Source organism: Salmo salar, chromosome 10 (assembly GCF_965601325.2).
Source record: "Salmo salar chromosome 10, fSalSal1, whole genome shotgun sequence".
NCBI lineage: Eukaryota > Metazoa > Chordata > Actinopteri > Salmoniformes > Salmonidae > Salmo > Salmo salar.
The window spans coordinates 103568207-103587460 of record NC_138300.1 but is presented as its reverse complement, the minus strand read 5'-3'; the positions used below and the strand labels follow the sequence as shown (position 1 = coordinate 103587460).

Here is a 19254-nt window from a genome sequence, read left to right as displayed (position 1 = left end):
AGGCCACATAGGCAGTTAAGGACCCCAGGCTCCCCACTGAGATGATAGTAATTAGAAGATCCAACAGATATCTGGCTGGGCTCTAATGTGTTTTATTATTCTCTGTTCTAAGAAACTATGCTGACCTGATGTTGCTCCATTTTTACAACCTTCGTCTATTTATTCATCTCCTTGTTCATTTTGATGCTGTTATCCTGCTGTAAACACCCTACTTACTTTGAATCCTATTTTCAGACGTGAGTCCCAAGGGAGCTTTTCCTGTGTAGTTACTCATCTACTCCCTCTGTATGAAGATTATACCGGGGCAGAGCGAGTGTTTTGATGGTTGTTGGGCTGGGTTAGTTTTACATCTTGATTTCAAAGACTCCTTTGTCTCCTTTGTTCATGCCGGGGGAACTTGTTTGTATTGCATTATTCATACTTTATTCTTTGTGTGTTTTTAATACACTGTAGTGATTTCAGAGACATCATCCTAGTAGAGAAACATCAAACCTCTGTGATGTAGCATGGAGGGTTCTCCCTTATGCAGAGAATGATTTGCAAATCGATCGTTCAGTTAATTCGGTCCTTCATGCTACAGCTCTCTCTCTCTCTCTCTATCTCTCTCTCGCTGTATCTGTAAAAGCTGGAGCCCCAAAATCCCGATAGAGGCGACCTCTGAGCCCTTCAGCCTTCATGTCATTACCACTGACCAGCAGCTCGCCTCTATCTAGCCCTGATCTCCCGACCTCCCTCAGTGGCAGCCAGCCAGCAGCCAGCAACATACCACACCACACTGCCAGAGAAACAGGAGAGGAGAGGGGGAGAGAAGGGAAGAGAAAAGAAGAGGGGAGAGAGAAGGGAGAGATAGAGAGGGTAGGAGAGGAGGGAGAGATAGAGAGGGTAGGAGAGGAGGGAGAGATAGAGAGGGTAGGAGAGGAGGGAGAGATAGAGAGGGTAGGAGAGGAGGGAGAGATAGAGAGGGGGAAAGAGAGATAAAAGCGAGGTGAGTGCGAGAAGAAAGGATTAGGAGAGAGAAAGGAAAAGAGGAGGAGAGAGGGAGTGGGGCAAGAGAAGGAGAAGGGGGAGAATGAGTGAGGAAGAGAGCTACAGTAGAGAGAAAGGGAGATCAAGAGAATTGGGAGAGGTAGAGAGAATGACATAGTAAGGGAGATAGAGAAAGGTAGGGAGAAAGAAGGAGAGTGGCAGATCAAATGAGAAAGGGAAAGACTGAGCGAGCGAGAGACAGAGAGAGAAATACCATGCTATTTCAAGGCCATGACTTACTGATAATGTCACTCTACTTCAAAGTGCAAAGCGCTCCTGCATGACTGCGCCTCTGGAGAATTCCCTTCCCTCCTAGTTCAGACGATACCAGGAAGCCTGACAACAGGGGGTGTGGTGCTTGCACATTCTATTTGACATGTTTCTAGGCTAAATTGTGATGAAAAGTACTTGGATTCCTTTTAATTGTGTGTTTATCGACCCACAGATGATACAGAGGATACCTGTAGATGCCTAATGAGTCCAATGAATCCAAAGAGGTAATACAGTGAGTAAGTATATTGTATATACATATACACTGAGGTAAATACAGACTGACAAAAATAACAGCAGAGTATGACGCATGTCAGTGTCCTGCTGTTACAATTTTGACAGCTCAATTTGACAAACACATTTCCTTGAATATAGTTTTCATCTGTCTTCGTCTGTTAAATTACTCAAGTCGTGATGTGTGCAATTTTGACATTCAATATAATTCATGTTTTTGTGTGGATCATTTCTTATTAACCTTTGGATACACCTACACATAGAGAATGAATTACTCGGCATCCTGACTTTGCAGGATTTTAATGCTATTTTAAGATAGAGCATATTGTTATGTTTTGAATGGACCACCTGCAAAGCGAAGAAGGAACGTTGAGAGGAGCACTGATTGAGTTCATATGACTCACTGACCAACTGAGAATCCCATTGGATGAATGGTAACAGTCCACTTACAATAGGGACGCATACCCATAGACAATGGATTGCAATCCATCTAAACACACTGACCTTCCTGCTCTTACTCCTTACGCTCTGAATGTCTATGATGGTAAAGTCATCACATTCTCCTCTGGGACACATAATGGTGTGTGAGAAAACCACAGCCTCTTTAAATTGCTCAGAAGCATTTCTATTGTGTTCCCCAAAAACTAGCTCCTTGAGCTGGAGGTCCTTGAATGAGAAAATAACCTCTCACTTTTCTCCTTGTCTGTCTACCTTCCTGCTCTCCATCTATCTATCATGATTCTCTCGTTCCCTCTACACTCTCAGGTTGCTGGGTAATTCCGTGGATGACGTGAGGAGGTCAGAGGAGCCCCTCTCCACCCTGCCCCTGTGTCCCTCTCAGCCTATCTGCCGCTGTGTCCTATGGCTTTTTATTCCTATGTGATGACAGAATGGGCTCATGTAGGGATAGAAGCCACTTAACACACGGCGAGAGAGCTACATAAAAAAAGATGGAAGTGATCCAGTCCTAGTTGGCCCGTCCCATACGCCTGGTACATACGGTTTGATTAATGTTTCCTGCTTCTGATTTCATGTTCCCTGAAGTTAAGCTACATTTGTGCTCATCCTTCAGATAACGAGCTAGCTCATCGAAGTGCTCAGAGAAGAGGGAGTCAGACGCTGTTATGGTTGTCAGTGCACCTGTTTTTGCTTCCAGGCACAAATGGCCTTTCCTGTTTCCAATTTCTGATGCGTTGGTGACAGCAGCGGTCTCCAGAGATGGATGTTGGAAAATTTTCAAAATACGTCATAAACCAAAGGAAGAAACAAGCAAGGAGAGACCAATGCAGATTTTTAATAACCACTTTAAAAGAGGCACTGAGTGAACCACTTTACCATACAAGAGGCATTGTATTTCCATTTCTTTTCTCTCTTTCTCTCCCACTTTGATTCTGTTGCACATTATTAAAATAAAACTTTAACATTGAGCATTGCACCAGGAAATCATCTACCTACAACAACATACTATATAAGATACATATAAACAAGATAAAGCACCTTTTTTGTGCTAGTAAATAATATTCATAATTAAACAGTTGGAGGACAGACACGGAGGACTGAGTGTGTGTTTTGTGTGTGGTAGTATCAGTGCATGGGAGGAGCTCCTAAAACAGGTCTCAGGACTGTGAATAGTCCTTGGATGCACCTGAGTTCGTACAGATGGAAGCTTTCCTAATTTCCTTTCCTAAAGACCTACAGATGAATACTTTGTTGGAGGAGGTTTTACACAGTCGTTTTACAATTTTTTTAAAGAAACTACAGAGAATCAGCACAAACAGTTGGCTACAGATTTCATGTTCCCTTCAGATAGAGGACATTGGCGTTCACATTACAATGACAAATAACATAGCACCAGTTAATGTTTATACAAAGGCTAATACAATGAATGTCAATGCAGTACAGTAAGGTAAAAATAATACAAAAGGAGTAATTTTTTGAGAAGCATACACAAAAGGTGCACTGACATAGTTTAAATCAGTTGGGATGAAATTTGGTCCTGTTGCATTAAAAAAAAACAATATCCTCTATGAACACTTTGTGATTGTGAAACTTTCATGCATTATTTTGAAATATTATTAAAAGTAAGGTTTTATTTTCAAGTATAATTTTTTTCTTTCATTTTTCTAATGAAATATAATCTCTGAAAAAGATAATGTTCAACATAAGAATAGCAGGAATTAGTCAATGATTTGCCCTACTAGCCATTTCATTCTAGATTCATAAAATCATCTCTGCCATTAGTCCTCACATTTGTGTTATAACAACACATTTACAAGAGAAGAAGACATAAAGTGACAACATAAGTATTTAGACAAACATTTCACAGAGGAGATCCATGCAATCTCATTCATGGTCATGAAATGTCTTTTCAGTCTTTTAGTTTTTTTCCCTACAGACCCCCCCCCCCCCCCCCACACACTCAGTTTATTGATTCTGAAGTGTCCTTCCTCAAAGGAATCTTAAAGCTGGTGAGCTTTTGGCCAAACAGCTGGCTCAGGAGGTTGTTCTGAGACTCTGCTGTCCTATAGGAGTGGCTCTCCATGGACCTCACCCCTGTCCTTGGCCTAGACTTATTCAAGGAATTGTTCATAGGAGGCGCTGACACTTTAGAAACTGGGGAATGAAGAGCCCGTCCAAGAGTCCCCTTTTTGGCTTTGTAATCCCCATTAAAATGATGCACGATCTCGGCTTTCTTTGGCGTGCAATTATCGAGGAAGCTTCTCTTTGGTTGAAGGCCTAAACTCCCTGATGTTTTGTGCTTAGAGACTATTTTGTTGCTGACCACATCATCTCTAACGGAAGAGAGCACCGGGTAGTCGCTGGGGCCGTCTGATTTCCTGTGAACCGCTGGACTCTCGCACTTGCTAGGTCGGAACTTATTTCTGGCCTTGACGTCGACACCAAGGTTCTCCCGTGTGGCAGGAGAGGAGACCCTCTGTAAACTGTGAGGTGACCTCATCTCCTTTCTCTTCTTCTGTTCTTTTCTCACAGAGTCTTTGTCCTCGCTGGAAGCTGAGCTATGGGAAGTGAGCTTGGTGTGGTGGACTGGTGTTGACTCCATGGCCCTGGGGCTGTTGTTGGAGCTGTGTTTATTAATGCTTTCACTGGGCTTGGGTGTGGAGGCTTTGTCCTTTTGCTTGTTGTCATGGCTGTGAGTGCTGGTTGACTGTTGCCCTTGCTCATCTTCCCTCATTTGGTACATCACAATGGTAGATGCCTTATGCTTTGTAGGAGGATGGTGGAGTTCATGTGAATAGGGTGTCTTTGAGCTAACATACAACTCCTCATCCGATGCCGTGGCATCGCTCCTCTGTATCTTCTTCCCTTCAGCTTCTGCAGTGCTAGTCTGTGTGCTGCTCTCCGGAGTGCTCTGCGTATCATCTGCGAAACACTCCCTCTTCTCTTCAGTTGTATTGCTCTCAAGTGGATTGTCCTCTTCCTTCACATCACATGGATCTGTGAATGATTTGCCATCCGCCTCACCAATGTCTCTAACAGGCAGCTTTGACGAAGGACTGGGAACAATGTCCTCTGTTTTGGGTGTAGCAGTGGAGAGACCTTCAGAGCCCAGGTGAAATGTACAATGCTCCAGCTCTAACAGCATGTCAGTGTATTCCTCAGCCATTTCCTCAGTCTTCACAATGGCATCATTTTCAGTGTGATATTCATCTGCCCTGGTCTGTGTAGAGCCCTCTGTTGTGTGTACAGAGGGGTTCAGAACTGGCATCTCAGCACTCCGATTTAAGTGCAGTGAGGCTATGCTGGCGATGCCACTGTCAGAGCTGTTCTCTTGTAGATTGTCAGTGAGAATCTTTCTCTTTTTGCTTGCTGGCAATTCACATTCATCGTTCTCTTTGGAGGCAGATGTTTTGATAGGTCTGAGAACTCCTCTGAACTTGAAGATCTTATTCCCTCCTGACAAGTGCTTTTCCATGTGTCGGTCAAACTGCTCTTTCTTAGAGAAGGTGTAGTTGCAGGTGCTACAGATGAAAGATTTCTTGATCACATGCATGACGTCTGCACACAGCTCACAGGTGTAGAGGGTTGTATGCTTTGAGTCAAGCTCATCCACCTCTTCATGCTCACTTTTCAGATGCTCTTTTAGTTCCTGTGGCTCTTGGTAGGTCACTGGGCATTTGTGGCACAGGAAAATTTTATTTAAGTTGTGCACAACCAGATGTCTCTGAAGCTTGAAGGGTTTGGGGAACTGCTTGCCACAGTGGTGGCAGTCTCTTGAGGGGTCTTTACAGTTGGGGTGCATCTCCACATTCTTTGGCGCCATCTCTGTTTTGTGCAGAACCTCAACTGGTGTCAGCATGCTAGATTTCCCCACTTTTTCAATGTTCCTTTTAGGCTTGACAACTTTGGGCTGAGCTACCTCTGTAGTTTTCACCTCCTGCCCAGTGGTTTCTACTGTGGCTGGTTTCTCCTTGTTGGAGACCTTATTGGACTCTCTGCTGGCCTTGCTAGGGCGGCGTTGCATGATGGAAGTGATGAAGTTCTTCACAGCTGACTCCTGCATGCCAGAGCCTGGCAGACTCCCCAGGATAGCGCTGTGTGACTGGCCCTTGCGGGCAAACTGCGTGGCATGTTCCCGTAAGTGCTCATTGTACATCCACACATCCGATATCTCCTTCAGGCACATACCACAGGTCCAGATGCCGGCCTTGTTCTTGGCGTGTTTCTCCCTCAGGTGGTCCCTCAGCTGCTCCCGGGAGCTGAACTTGCGCTGGACACACATGTAGCAGGTGGGAGGTGGAGAGGGGTTGTGGGATAGCTTGTGGAAGTTAAGCTCCCCCAGGGTTAGGAACCAAGTGAAGCACACCTTGCACTTGTAATGTTTTTCCTTGATCTTTAAGCTGCCCTCTTGTCGTTTTCTTCCTCTGCGCTCTGTGAGCTTCTTGGGCTTTGCAGTGTCTCTGGTCTGTGCATCATCAGTGCCAATGGGTCCAGCTAATGGGATGTCCTTGATGGAGTCAAATAATTGAATTTCGGGTAGCTGGAATGTGGTATTGAGGTTTGGGATGTCAATGCTGTGGAAAGGAGACACATTTTCTGTAGCACATGGCTCTTCGGGATAAGGTGCAGAAGGGGCTATGATAGGAAGAGGATGTTGTGGGGTTGGGACTTCTGCTTTACAGGAAGTTGGGTCAGAGGAGATCACAGCATCTGTAACAAGGTCAATGGAGGCACTCCATGCCAATGATGCTTTGTCGATTGTGCTCTCAGGTGGGCACAGGAAGTCACTGCCATGCTTCACAGTATTCTCATGAATGTCTTTGTGATCTGTTGTGTCTTGTTTCAGGTTACATACTTTCTTGGAATCACACTTTAAAGTGCTATTATGACACATGTTCAACATGATAGCATCATCAATGGATATCGTTTCATATTTACAAGGTTCATTTTGATTGTTGACAAATGTTAGGTCCAACTGATTTTCTCTATAGTCATCTTTCTTTTCCAGATACAGGTCAGGAGGGGGATGGTCTTGAACTAATGATGAATCGGGTGATAGTTTCTGCTTCTTGTTCTTCTTGCCATAAACCTTTGCACACTTTTTCCTTTTCAGTTCAACGTTTCTAGAGGGGAATAACTGTGAGAATGTGCTTTCATCATCAAGGAAAGCATTCAAATTAGGGATTAGTCCAGGAGGGCTTGCAGGAGAAGATTTAAAACAGGTGAGATTCTCCACCTCATCTGTTGGGCAACTGTTTTTCTCACATTCAATCTTTACTGCAACCTCTCCCAGTATCTCTGTGGAAAGACTCTGGTCTGAAGTCTGTTGCTCACCTGCCTCTTTTGTGTCATACAAATTCTCTCTAGATGTATCATACTCCCTACTAATATTCTCACTTACAGATACTCCATAATCGCTTCCAACATCCATACTAACTTCTGCTAGGCCATTGACGATCTCTGACAAATTTGTGCCTTTCCCCTCTTCTGTACCAGTGTTGCTTTGAATCAAGTCCATATCTTGGGTGAGCAGATTTGTAACCTTTATTGGAGACATGGGTATCTGTTCAATGCCACTGTTACTTGTTACAGCAAATGGGACTCCCTGTTGCTCTGTAACTATGTGTTTAACACTAGAATTGGTTATGTCTTGTTTCTCAGGTGACTTGCAGTATTCTTGCTTTAGGCGGGTTTGGAATTCAGGACTAATTGCCTGTAATATGTCTGTTTTCTCGTTCACCTCATTGTTTTTGTTCTTCTGTGGTTTGTAGCTTTTCTTGGCTTTTGTCAACTGAGGAGGCATTTGCTGAAATATGTCATCAACTGACATTGCCATATTTGTTTCACCTGTGGTGTCCTCCAGGATTACATCTGTTTCTCCTTGTTTGGTTATGAAGGAGCTATTACTTGTCTCAGGGCAGTGATTGTCAGAGACATCATTGCTTTCTGTTTGCAAACAGGTCTGTGGAACCAGGAGCTCTAGATCATCTCTATGTTCTGTTTCTATAGAGTGGGATGTTTGGTAACTGTGTAGGCTCCCTTGATGATTTGCAATTTCCAAATGTGGGCTTCTTTCAGTCCTGATCAAATGTTTCATGGCCTTGTGTCTCTTTAATCCTGGCACCGTCCGGAAAAACATGGCACATATCTCACACAGATTTGTCTTTTTCTGCATGGTTTCTTCCTCTTGCTTGTGGATTGCTGAGCACTGACCTTCCTCCACTGTTAGAGATTCTATTTGGTCTGATGGTAATGGGGTTGGCTCATTCTCACAGATGATCAGTGGTTTGGGAGTGAGCTGATCATCTGAGATTTCCTTTATCAAAGGACGGGTGTTCTGCTCACTATGGACCTCATTGATATCTAGGACTTCTGGCAGCACCTCTCGATCCACTCTCTTTAGCAAGTCAACATGTAAGTCCAAATAGTCAATAGTTTGAAGGGGAACTGGGCAAACGTCCAAATCCTCCTTTATATCGCTAATGGACTGAGCAGTGCTCTGAGAAGGGAGAACCAATAAAATGAATGGAAATGATATGTCATTTTGGATGCTGCTCTTGTTCAAAGATTCATCTGGTGGACTTAGCTTGGCTGTATGGTGTGGACTCATAGGTGACTCTGTGTACATGTCACACATTCTTTTGTCTGACGTCAATGCCGTGTCATCGCTTAGATCAATGTCACACATTGTTTTGTCTGACGTCAATGCCATATCATCACTTAGATCACAAGGTTCACAGTCATCCTTGGGCCTCTGCTTGATGGCTGGCTCATCCTTATCCACGTTGGCTGGGGAGATAGGAGTGTAATCAAACTGACTCAGTTGTGGAGGCTCATCTGGAATGTAATTGTAGTTCAGTGGGCTTAGTTTGAAATCATACAGTGATACGGAGACTCTCTTCATAAGGGCCTCCATTGCTTCAGATGGCTCTGCTGCAATGGTCAAGGGTAGGGGAGAGGGAATGCAGGCTTCAGTGCTAGAGATTTTACCCTCTGTGATTCCCAAGTACAGTTGAGGAGGACTTCCTAAAGAGTACTCCATCTCAGCTCTTATGGTCAATGGGTTATCAATATGCAGTACTTCTTTGGCATTTAGGTCATCACAGTTTTCCTCCTTAAGAGATTGTGTGTCATGGATTGAGGCTGGGATAGTATCCATATTATTGCATGTGATTGGCTGTGATTGTTCTTGTTCTTGTGTGTCAGGGTTCACCACAGGTGTGTGTGGAGAAGCTGGTAGAACAGGACTGGATGGAGGAGCATCATCTGGAATATTATCCAGCCTTTCGTCCATCTGCGAGTCCTCTTTGCATGGTGAATGCTGGGAAAATGCCATGAGATGTAAAGGAACTTGTTCCTGAATGTCTTCAACATCTGGAATCTCTTCCATTTGTCTGTGGTTGGCCTCACATTCAGGTTCCTTTTCTGTTTCTGCTTGTTCCTCAAGTGTATGTTCCATGTGTGCATCACTGTCAAGGTCACTGTCATGCTCAGCAATGACCAACATGGTGCTTTCATCATCTGACTCAATGTTGGAAAAGGTTGAGCTGTGGTTACCATGATCTGTATTGGGTTCCGTCAACCGTGCACTGCAAAGCTTATCTGTGACAGTCTCCATGAAGACATGGGTTGATTGATTGGCAATGTCATTCTCAGGGGTACTACACCTCAAATGAACTGTACAGCTTATCACCTCATCCTGTATTGTACTGTCAGATTCAATGTTGTCTTCCTCTGTATTGTCCTCCGTCTGTTCATTTGCAGATGGCGAAGGACATACACTCTCAGAGTGACTTTGGACATCTATGGATTGTTCCTCAGATGCATTTTCTACCTCTTCAAGCATATTATCCAAGTTATCATCCATTTCCTGCTCTGCTAGGTTGGAACCGTTGGAGGACTGGCTCACATACTTAGTATTACAACTGATGTCCTCCACTAGATCTTTTGGCTCCTGATGCTCATCAATGGTAGCATCTAGAAGCTCTGTATGCTCATCAATGGATGTATTTAGAAGCCCTCTATGCTCATTAGTGGAAGTATCTAGAAGCTTTATATGGTCATCAATGGAAGTATCCACAAGCCCTCTATGCTCATCAATGGAAGTATCTATAATCTCTGTATGCTCATCAATGGTAGTATGTGGAAGCTCTGGACGCTCATCAATGGTAGTATGTGGACGCTCTCGATGCTCATCAATGGTAGTATGTGGACGCTCTCGATGCTCATCAATGGTAGTATGTGAAAGCTCCGGAGGCTCATCAATGGTAGTATGTGGAAGCTCCGGAGGCTCATCAATGGTAGTATGTGGACGCTCTCGATGCTCATCAATGGTAGTATGTGAAAGCTCTGTATGCTCAAGGAGGGCCCTTTTGGCTTCAATGATTTCATCCCCACAGTTCTCAAGCTTCTGGTTCTCACAGGTCTCCTTATTCATTGGTGGATTATCCATTTCAGTGTTTGAGCAGTAATCAGTTTCTATAACACAACTGTCTTCAGTGGCTTTGTTCCTGATTGGCATGTCTTTGAATTCTGACCCACTGTCATTGTAAGGTATAGACTCACTTGGCTGCAGAGAAACAATCTCTTTTACAGCAGGTGGGAGCTCTGTGTTTTCAGAGAGAGGAGGCTGTAATTCGAAGTGTGTGGATTCAACGTTCGCCTCATCAGGAATAACCTTTTCATTATGATCTCTACTCTCAGCAGCATCAGCAGATGGAGCTTGGCTTTCATTGACTAAGTGTTCTGGGCTCTTAGGTGAGGTGTGGTTTGGCTCCTCCACTTCAGGTGTGATGGGATCGTTTTTGAAAATGGAATCTGATATCACCTCCAGGCTTTTTGTCAGGTTTTCTGCATAGGTCTTGCTCTCTAGAATCTCTTCAGATTTCTCTATGGCAGTTCTCTTGTCAACACCCATGCCTTCATCTTTGTGGTCATCCTGTTGCAGTTGCTCTTTCTCTGCATTTGAGGTTGTGGTTATCATACTGTGTTCACAGTCATCCATCTCGCTAAACTGCTCAAGGATACTGGGTACAGCATGGGTTGGAGTATGATGACCCTCCATCAACTCAAACTCAAATGGACTGGACCATGGTAGACCAGGCTCAGAAAAGACCTCTGAATGTGGGTCAGACGGCATACTTGACATGCTTTGCACAGGGCAGCCCATATCCAGACCAGTGTCTTCATTCTCAGATTTGTGGTCCAGTCTCAGTGGGCAGAATTTGCTCATCTTCAGCTGCTTCGGAGACTCAGTAAGAAGTGGCGGACTACTCAGCTTGGCTGTCTGGAGCTGATTTTCCAACTCTGTCACAATTCTCTTTATCTCTAGATCATCTTCTGACACATAACTGTTGAGATGCGCCCTGTAGTCCATTATTTTGTCTGGCAGAGACAAAGGAACATGATTGTAATCTGATTTCTTTTCATTTGATTTATCAGAGTTGTCTTTGTATTGGGATATTTCATCTGGTAACATGGTGAAATCAACCATTAGGCCCCAGTCCCTCTGTTCCAAGAAAGGAGAAAGTAAGGATGATGAGGTAAACACCTCCTTTTTGTCATTGGTGGTATCTAAGGAGTTGAAACCTTCTTTGTGTAATGGAACGTCAGTGTAGAGGCCATTGTCATATCCTGCCTCCGAGAGGTCCCCGAACATTGACGATGTGTCAAATGAGAGTGGAGACTTCATAAGACTCTGGTCTTGCTCTAGGGGGTATGGGATGAGATGTGATGTCTCTTTCTGCGTCAGAGGCTCGTGAAATTCAGTTGGAGACAGGCACACTTTTAGTGCACTGAAAAGAGGTGTGGACTTGGGGACTACCTCATTGTTGAAAGTCAATGGGTTTTTAATGGAATGGACACTCTCATTGTGTTCATCAAATGTAGAAATGTCTGATATCTTTGAATGTGGCTGTGTAGATTGCTCTTCTATTCTTTTGTATACTGATTTTTCATTTGAGGTTGTTTCATGCTTTCTGAATTTATTATAAGAATGTCCTTCCTTGTTGTTTGTGGCAGGATGTGATGATTGAAGCTGGTGTGATTTGAGATCAGAACTAGTAGATTGAAAATGTAATGATTCCCCTTTGGAGGACTTGTTGGCTGTCCTTAGTGGTGTGTTTTTGTCAGAACTTGCTATTGTGTCAGTTTCTCTACTAAATGAGTCATCTTTCTCCCTTGAGGGCACATCTGTGCTTCTACATTTCTCAAGGTTTTTGACTGAACTCCTCACCTTTGGTAGTGCTGATATTGGATCAACATCTTCAATATGGGAGTTAGTGATCCTTGTGGCCACTGAATTGTCTTTGTTAGTAGAGTGGAGAGTCTTATCAGCGCTATACCTCTTAGTAGATTTGGTGAATGTCAGTGCTAGTTGGGTGCTAGTCTCTTTGCATATCTTTTGTGGAGATCGCTCATAGGTTCTCTGCTCGGAAGAGTCTTTCCTCCTGATCTCCACTCTTTTCTCCCAGTCTGAGTCTGTGTGATCAGTGCTTTTGGGGCTATTAATGCTATCGCTGGAGAAACTCACAGACGTGCTGACTTCACTGCTTGTGGATGACCGGCTGCCTCTCCTCCCAAGTCTCTGGTTAGAGCCAGGTTTCTCTGGAGATAGGGAGACTTCTTCAGTTTTCTTCACCTGAAAGCACTCTTTTGACTCGTGCCTCCATGCTGCACTGTCCCTGTCACTCCTAGCCCGCCATTTGCACTCCTTTGTGTAGGTGTACTTGCAGCGGCCACTTTGGCTCAGGCGACCTTGGCTTGCTATCTTCACAGGCTCACACTCGTCATCTGAGTCTGAGACATAGTCATACTCCCCAAACATTGGGTTTGGCACCGTGGGCGTAAGTCTCTCCATCACCAGCGAGAACTGGAGGTTTTTGGTGCCTTTTACATGGAGCTTGTTTAACTTGTTTTTCTGTTGAACTATTTTGTGGATGAGTTCTTTGCTCCAGGTACCGGCACCGGTCCTTTTCCTTTTACTCTCCCTTGCTGCAATCCTCTGGGTTGGTGAACTCCTGTTTGCAGAGGAGACTTGGGAAGAGGTTGAGCCACTCAACAAAGAGCTATTCTGGAGATTTCGAACTCCACAACGTTCTGAAAATTTGCTGGATAAGAGGAACCTTGGAGTGTTAATGTTTTCCTCTTCACTTTGTTTTCTTATATCTTTCACTTTATTTTCTTGCTCCCTCGGTTTCTCCACTGAGGTGATCCTTGAATTTTTATGAGACACTTCTTTTTTTATGTTCATTTTCTCTTCCTGCTCAAAATTCAGAGAAGTCTTCTCAAGTTTGCTTTCTGTGTGCTTGCTGTCTGTCTCAAAGCTCTCAATGTCTGAGTCATAAATATATTTTCCTTGTGTCAGAGACCTGTCATCTTCAGTAGATTGTTTGCTTTTGCACTCAAAGACCATTGAGTCTTTGGTTTTTAGAGTATGCCTGTTCGACGATACTTTGACAGTGCTGAGGTCATCATCTGCGAATGCATCAATGAAGCTGCTGTCAATCTCTGCATTGTCTGACTGATACCCCAGTCCATTTAGAGCCTCAGTGATTAGGCTATCTAACTTTGCATCCTCTATCTCCAAGTCAGGAAGTGAGACAGGAAGGTTACCTACCCCAGAGAACAGGTTGAGTTTCATGGGGTCGTCCTTAGAATCCCCTTTTATTTCGCTGTCAGACATAAGTTCTCCGTTCTTATTGAGCCCCAGCAGAGACAGGTGAAGGTCAGATGGACACCTTGCCATGGAGACACTTTGACATAAACTGGTCCCAGAGGATGAAGCTTTTATCATGTCATTGTGAAACTGTGTTGAACTTCCTGGTGTTCTTCTGGTGTCATCCACCTTTTGTGCAAATGCATGCTGTCCACAGTATTGCTTATGGCCAAGGAATGCGGCCAGGTTAGTAAAGTTCTGATCACACTGCTTGCACGTGAGAAGCACATCCAGTTGGTCAAGGTTTGCCGTGGCTAAAGACGTAGCTAACAGTTGATGTGCAGAGTATGGTGGTGGAGGTGGGTGATGCTCCACCCCAAAGCCCTCCATATAGCCCTTGTTGCCATCCATAGTAGGCTTTGGATGTCCGTTGTCGTGCAGGTAGCTCATCATGTCATCTTTTGCCCTCTCTGGGGTGTAAGGCAGGTTACGGGAGGCGTCTGAGTGGAAATGATGAGAGTTAGTGCTGAGGTTATCTGTAGGTCCTTGTGCCTTCACTTGGTGCTGGGGATAGAATGGAGGGGGATGCCCAGTCTTTGATATCTGGCTGTCCTCAGAGAGGTTGACAGGGCTTGTTGAGGCTGGGGAGAGTGAAGAACATGTGCTGCTAGAGGCTGGGTTATGGACTGGGGAGGGTGAGGGAGATTCATATGGTGACACCTTTATAAGCCCCATTGGTGGGACCTGTAATGGTGGATATCCATGTGTTCTTGATGATGCCCCAGGCAATGATTGGTTCATTCCAAAATATATGGGCTTATTCTTGGACTCACAGACCTTTGCGTGACTTGTCTCAACTTTAAAATTTGGTATTGTACTGCAGCCCTGTTTGATACTCTCTTGCCTTGGGTTTGAGAATCCTTTATTAGGTCTATTGTTTTGGAAAGAGCTGGGGCTTTTCAGTGAACCATTCTTATGTGATTTAGTGTCATCCTGCCAGTCAGAGGGTGCTACCAAATAAGTGAGCTTTTGGTTGCTTAGTTGCCTAGACAACTCAATCCTGTTTTGGTTCGTCATGGCAGAAGTGAGGCCTATCTGCTGCCATGGCATCCTACCGCTTTTGGATGTGTTTGGCCTTTGATCTGGCTGGTTCTGAAACTGAAACGTATCATTCATATTAGGATAAGGCATAGTGTTTTGGTCAGCTGGTGAAAAGTTCTTATTCAGTCCCTCCCATGAGTGTGGTAAGCTACTATGGGCCTTGGTGTTGATTATTTTGTCAAAAGGCACTGAACCCATGTGGATACTATTGAGTGGAGGGCTGCTGTTGTAGGCTTTGTTTGGAAAGTGCATTTGGGAGCTTGTACCTTGTGCAATATTTTTGGCATGGTGTACACTGCCTTTAATAAGTGTTCTCTGGCTGTCAGCAGCAATGTCTTTGGAGGGGCAGCTCCTCTTGCTTCCTGAAGCGAGGGCAGCATCCCTATGGCCGAACACTTCCATGCTCTCTGGCAGGGCACTCTTACCCTTCTCCGACTGCTGGGAGCTGAAGCCAGAGCTCTCACTACTAGCCGAGTCCTCACTCAGGCCCCTGGGGCAGTTCATAGAGGATGCCGCCCCTTGTCGAGCTTGCAGGTACTTCGGTAGCTGTGGAGGATGGGGGTAGGAAGATCTGTCCTCTGGCTGGTCACTCTTGAATTGAGTGTTATTCTGAACCCCCTCCTTTCCCTCCCCAGATGGCTGAAAGGAAAAAGAGTTATGAGTCACCTGGGAAGAAGCCAAAGAGGAGGGGTCTATATAGTCCTGGGATTGGGGGTTCTGATCAAAGGCAAAAGGGTCTGGGTTTGAGTCCTCCGACAACTTGTATCCGTACTGAAACAGAAAAGATACAGAGCTACCATTCGCCTTGTTCGCCTCCTTGAGAACAGTGGATTTTTGTGAGGAAATGCCATAGTTAGCACCGTTAAAAGTCCTCTCTGGAGACTGCCAGTCATTGGAGCCACTCAACTGAAAGTCTGGGAAGAGCAGCTGGCTGCTTGGCTGTGAGTTATTATTGTTCTCAATTGGGCCTGGTTGCTGCTGCTGGGGTGGGAGTTGGTGGGTGGATGTCCCACCTGTGGTTCCCAGTAGCTGTGAGGTATAGCTTGGGGAGGTGAGGTTGCAAGAGGTCTCCTGGAAGCAGCGGCTGTAGTTGAGTTCCTCCTGCTGCAGCTCAGCCTCTCGCTCTGGTATACTGGGCACGTGGAACCTGTAGCTGCCCGTAACTGGGCTTCGGCTGGCCTCCATCTTCTTGGGTGGCGAGACCTTCTGCTGTGGGTAGGCAATACCAATAGTAGGGTTAGAACGTGGATTGGTGATGCTGAGTCTGTACAGCTGCTGTGGGTTACCGCGCTCAGACTTCCCCGACCGCTTGCCCTTGTCTCTGCTCCGGCACTTCCCACTGGGGGACTGGGGGCTGCCTTTACCACTGGGCCACGTCCTGTTGCTGGAGAACTTAGGCCGGTTCTGCAGTGACTTGAAGTCAATTTTTCCCGCCTGCTGAGGTCGGATCACAGCCTCGCGCTGCTGAGTATAGTCCCTGTCCTTGTCTACAAACTTGGCTCCTCTGCGGATTGTCCGCGCCTCCACGCCCGCACCTGAGAAGTGCTCTGAAGACTCTTTTGTGGCTTTCTCACTGCTGCCGTACTGCTCCAGTGCAGTGCCTTCATCCTTCAGTTTGGACTCAGCATCCAGCTTTTTGACAGCATACGTGCGCTGAGTCTCTCCTGCCATGGTGCAGACGAGAGGTGCTGTTCAGGCCTGGTCCTCGTTATCTGGCGTTATCTGGGAAGCAGGAGCATGACGAGTCTGGGAGTCTGGAACAATATGCTGCTTCCAGTGGCACAAACGTCAGAGATGGGAGGACGGCTCTCTGCACGATTATCTCTCCGCTCTCATCGTGGACCACTGATCTGGCAGTTTACCGTCTGGGAGTCCTGCAGAGACAGACAGGAAAAAGAGTGGGTTAGATTTCTGAAAATCACCACATTTCACATAAACAGTTTTAGCACTTTTGCTTTCATTGAGAGGCTTTTCATTAAAAAAAGCATGAAAATTGCCATTAGAAATGCATTTCTATAAATGTATGTTGTATCAAGAAGAATAAAATGCTTCCACCTGAATAAAGAAAATACATTTAAAATACTGAATCATTAAAACAACCTATTCAATCAATCACCAACCATCCAGGTATAAAGTTACACATAACTATTTGTAGAACAGAGAAAAGAAAAGTTACATAAATCAGCTGGGATATTTGCTTTACTAAACCAACAGAGCAGGATGGGAGGTGAGCGATTTAGTAAAAAAGGTTAACATTTCCAGCTGTTGCCAGGAGAGAGCAGTATTGCCACAGGTTTGCTTCACAGTACTGCCACACAAGGCACAAATACAGTGTACAGTCTGCAGGGATCCTAGATCAAATGTACTTCATCACATTATAAAGTGGTCCAGATATATTTGAAAACAACATCAATTCAACTGTTCAACTCACTCAGTGCACTGTCATGGTCAATAGATATGAGTCTCCTATAGCTATGATATAAATCAATATGCTTTTATAGACAAGGCTTGCCTCCGTGCATACCATAAGGTAGTGCCTACTGAGTGGATCTGACTGGAATAACATCACACCAGGTATATCACACACAAAACGTACATGCAGAGCAGAAATGCATCTAACCATGCTACTGTAACAGTGAGGTCTTGTTCTGAGGAACACTGTGGTTCTTAGGAGGAAGAGGATTCAACACTGGACACACATTGCCAATGAGTAAGTCATTAAAAAAGCCCCAAAGAACAGCAACACAATGCTAGACTGTTTGGCCAGTTGAAAAGGGATGCAGGTTTAGATCATGGAGCAATATCAGGGGATTAGTCATTGGGCCTTTAGACAGTGAGGAGGGCGGTGAACGTTTACGCTTGTTGCCTTTCCCTCAGGCATCCCAGACAGTGCTTATATCCTGGTTTACTTTGGCCCTCTGCTGCTTCGTTTGAGGTCAGACCAGAAGCAGCTCAGAGTTAGCAGCAGAATGTTCCCCCCTTGGTGAAGTCTGTGACTCTCCTGCTCCACAGCGGAGTACCACAGACAGCAGGTGAAAGTCACACACACACCCACGGTGACTGTGTACGCTCTTTGTACTTAGGACCTTTAAGATCATTTGGGGACAGGGAGAGAAAATAATCACACGCCAACGCTTGCTTTGCGGTAGGAAAAGGCAATGAATGTGGGTCTTTACCCATTCAAATAGCTCACTGTTCCTCTTGATGAACAGTCCCCACTGTTCATTTGTCTTGCAATAAACTATTTTTGGCCATTAACAGATTGATAGATTTTTTCCCTGTCACTAAATAAGTAAGTAAGAGCAGCTGAAATGGCCAGTAGGTAAAGTTGATAGTTGCAGATGATTGGTTAAGTGGAGGCTAAAGGAAGTTTAATGAGCTAATGTAAACGTGATGGTCTTAAAGACATGGGAGGAAAAACATCTGGCTTGACGTTGTTATGCTTTAGTTCCTTTCCTCTCTCTGTGTCTGTCTGTGTGTGTGTGTGTGTGTGTGTGTGTGTGTGTGTGTGTGTGTGTGTGTGTGTGTGTGTGTGTGTGTGTGTGTGTGTGTGTGTGTGTGTGTGTGTGTGTGTGTGTGTGTGTGTGTGTGTGTGTGTGTGTGTGTGTGTGTGTGTGTGTGTGTGTGTGTGTGTGTGTGTGTGTGTGTATATGTGTGTGTGAGTGCATTTGCAGATATGCAAGAAAGTTCACTGAATTGATATATGACTTGATTTTACCTTTTTCTCTCATTCTCAAAAACACATATTCACAAAAACATACACGCATGCACACACAGTATAGTGCAACCCACAATTAGGGACGCCTGGCTTTCCCTGCCCTGTAAAGAGCAGGCCTATCCATTGACCTCCATGGCCCTGTGACACACATGGTATGGCTCTGTCCCTGTATTTTAAACAGCACAGGCCTGCTCTGTAATTACACATCTCTGACAATGGCTGAGGATGGGTGTGGTGGATGTACACAGAAGGAGAGAGTAGGAGCACAGACGGGGACAGACCACTTTCACTAGCAGAATGACTCTTCAAATGCAGTGGACAGGGACATACCACGTTCACTAGCAGAATGACTCTTCAAATGCAGTGGACAGGGACATACCACGTTCACTAGCAGAATGACTCTTCAAATGCAGTGGACAGGGACATACCACTTTCACTAGCAGAATGACTACAAATGCAGGGGACAGGGACAGACCACGTTCACTAGCAGAATGACTCTCCAAATACAGGGGACAGGGACAGACCACTTTCACTAGCAGAATGACTCTCCAAATGCAGGGGACAGGGACAGACCACTTTCACTAGCACAATGACTCTCCAAATGCAGGGGATAGGGACAGACCACTTTCACTAGCAGAATGACTCTCCAAATGCAGGGGACAGGGACAGACCACTTTCACTAGCAGAATGACTCTCCAAATGCAGGGGACAGGGACAGACCACTTTCACTAGCACAATGACTCTCCAAATGCAGGGGACAGGGACAGACCACTTTCACTAGCAGAATGAC

General features: G+C 45.1%; 1 protein-coding gene across 1 annotated transcript in view; it reads right to left on the bottom strand.

Moving 5' to 3' along the window:
• Nucleotides 1-2804: 2804 nt before the first annotated feature.
• Nucleotides 2805-19254, bottom strand: part of LOC106561431 (uncharacterized) — a 112476-nt gene continuing 96026 nt past the window's right edge. Inside the window, exon 2 of the mRNA XM_014125398.3 lies at nucleotides 2805-16620. Within this exon, the coding sequence (XP_013980873.3) occupies nucleotides 3950-16417 (12468 nt within the window). The 5' untranslated portion in view covers nucleotides 16418-16620 and the 3' untranslated portion in view covers nucleotides 2805-3949. The remainder of the gene's footprint in view (nucleotides 16621-19254) is intronic.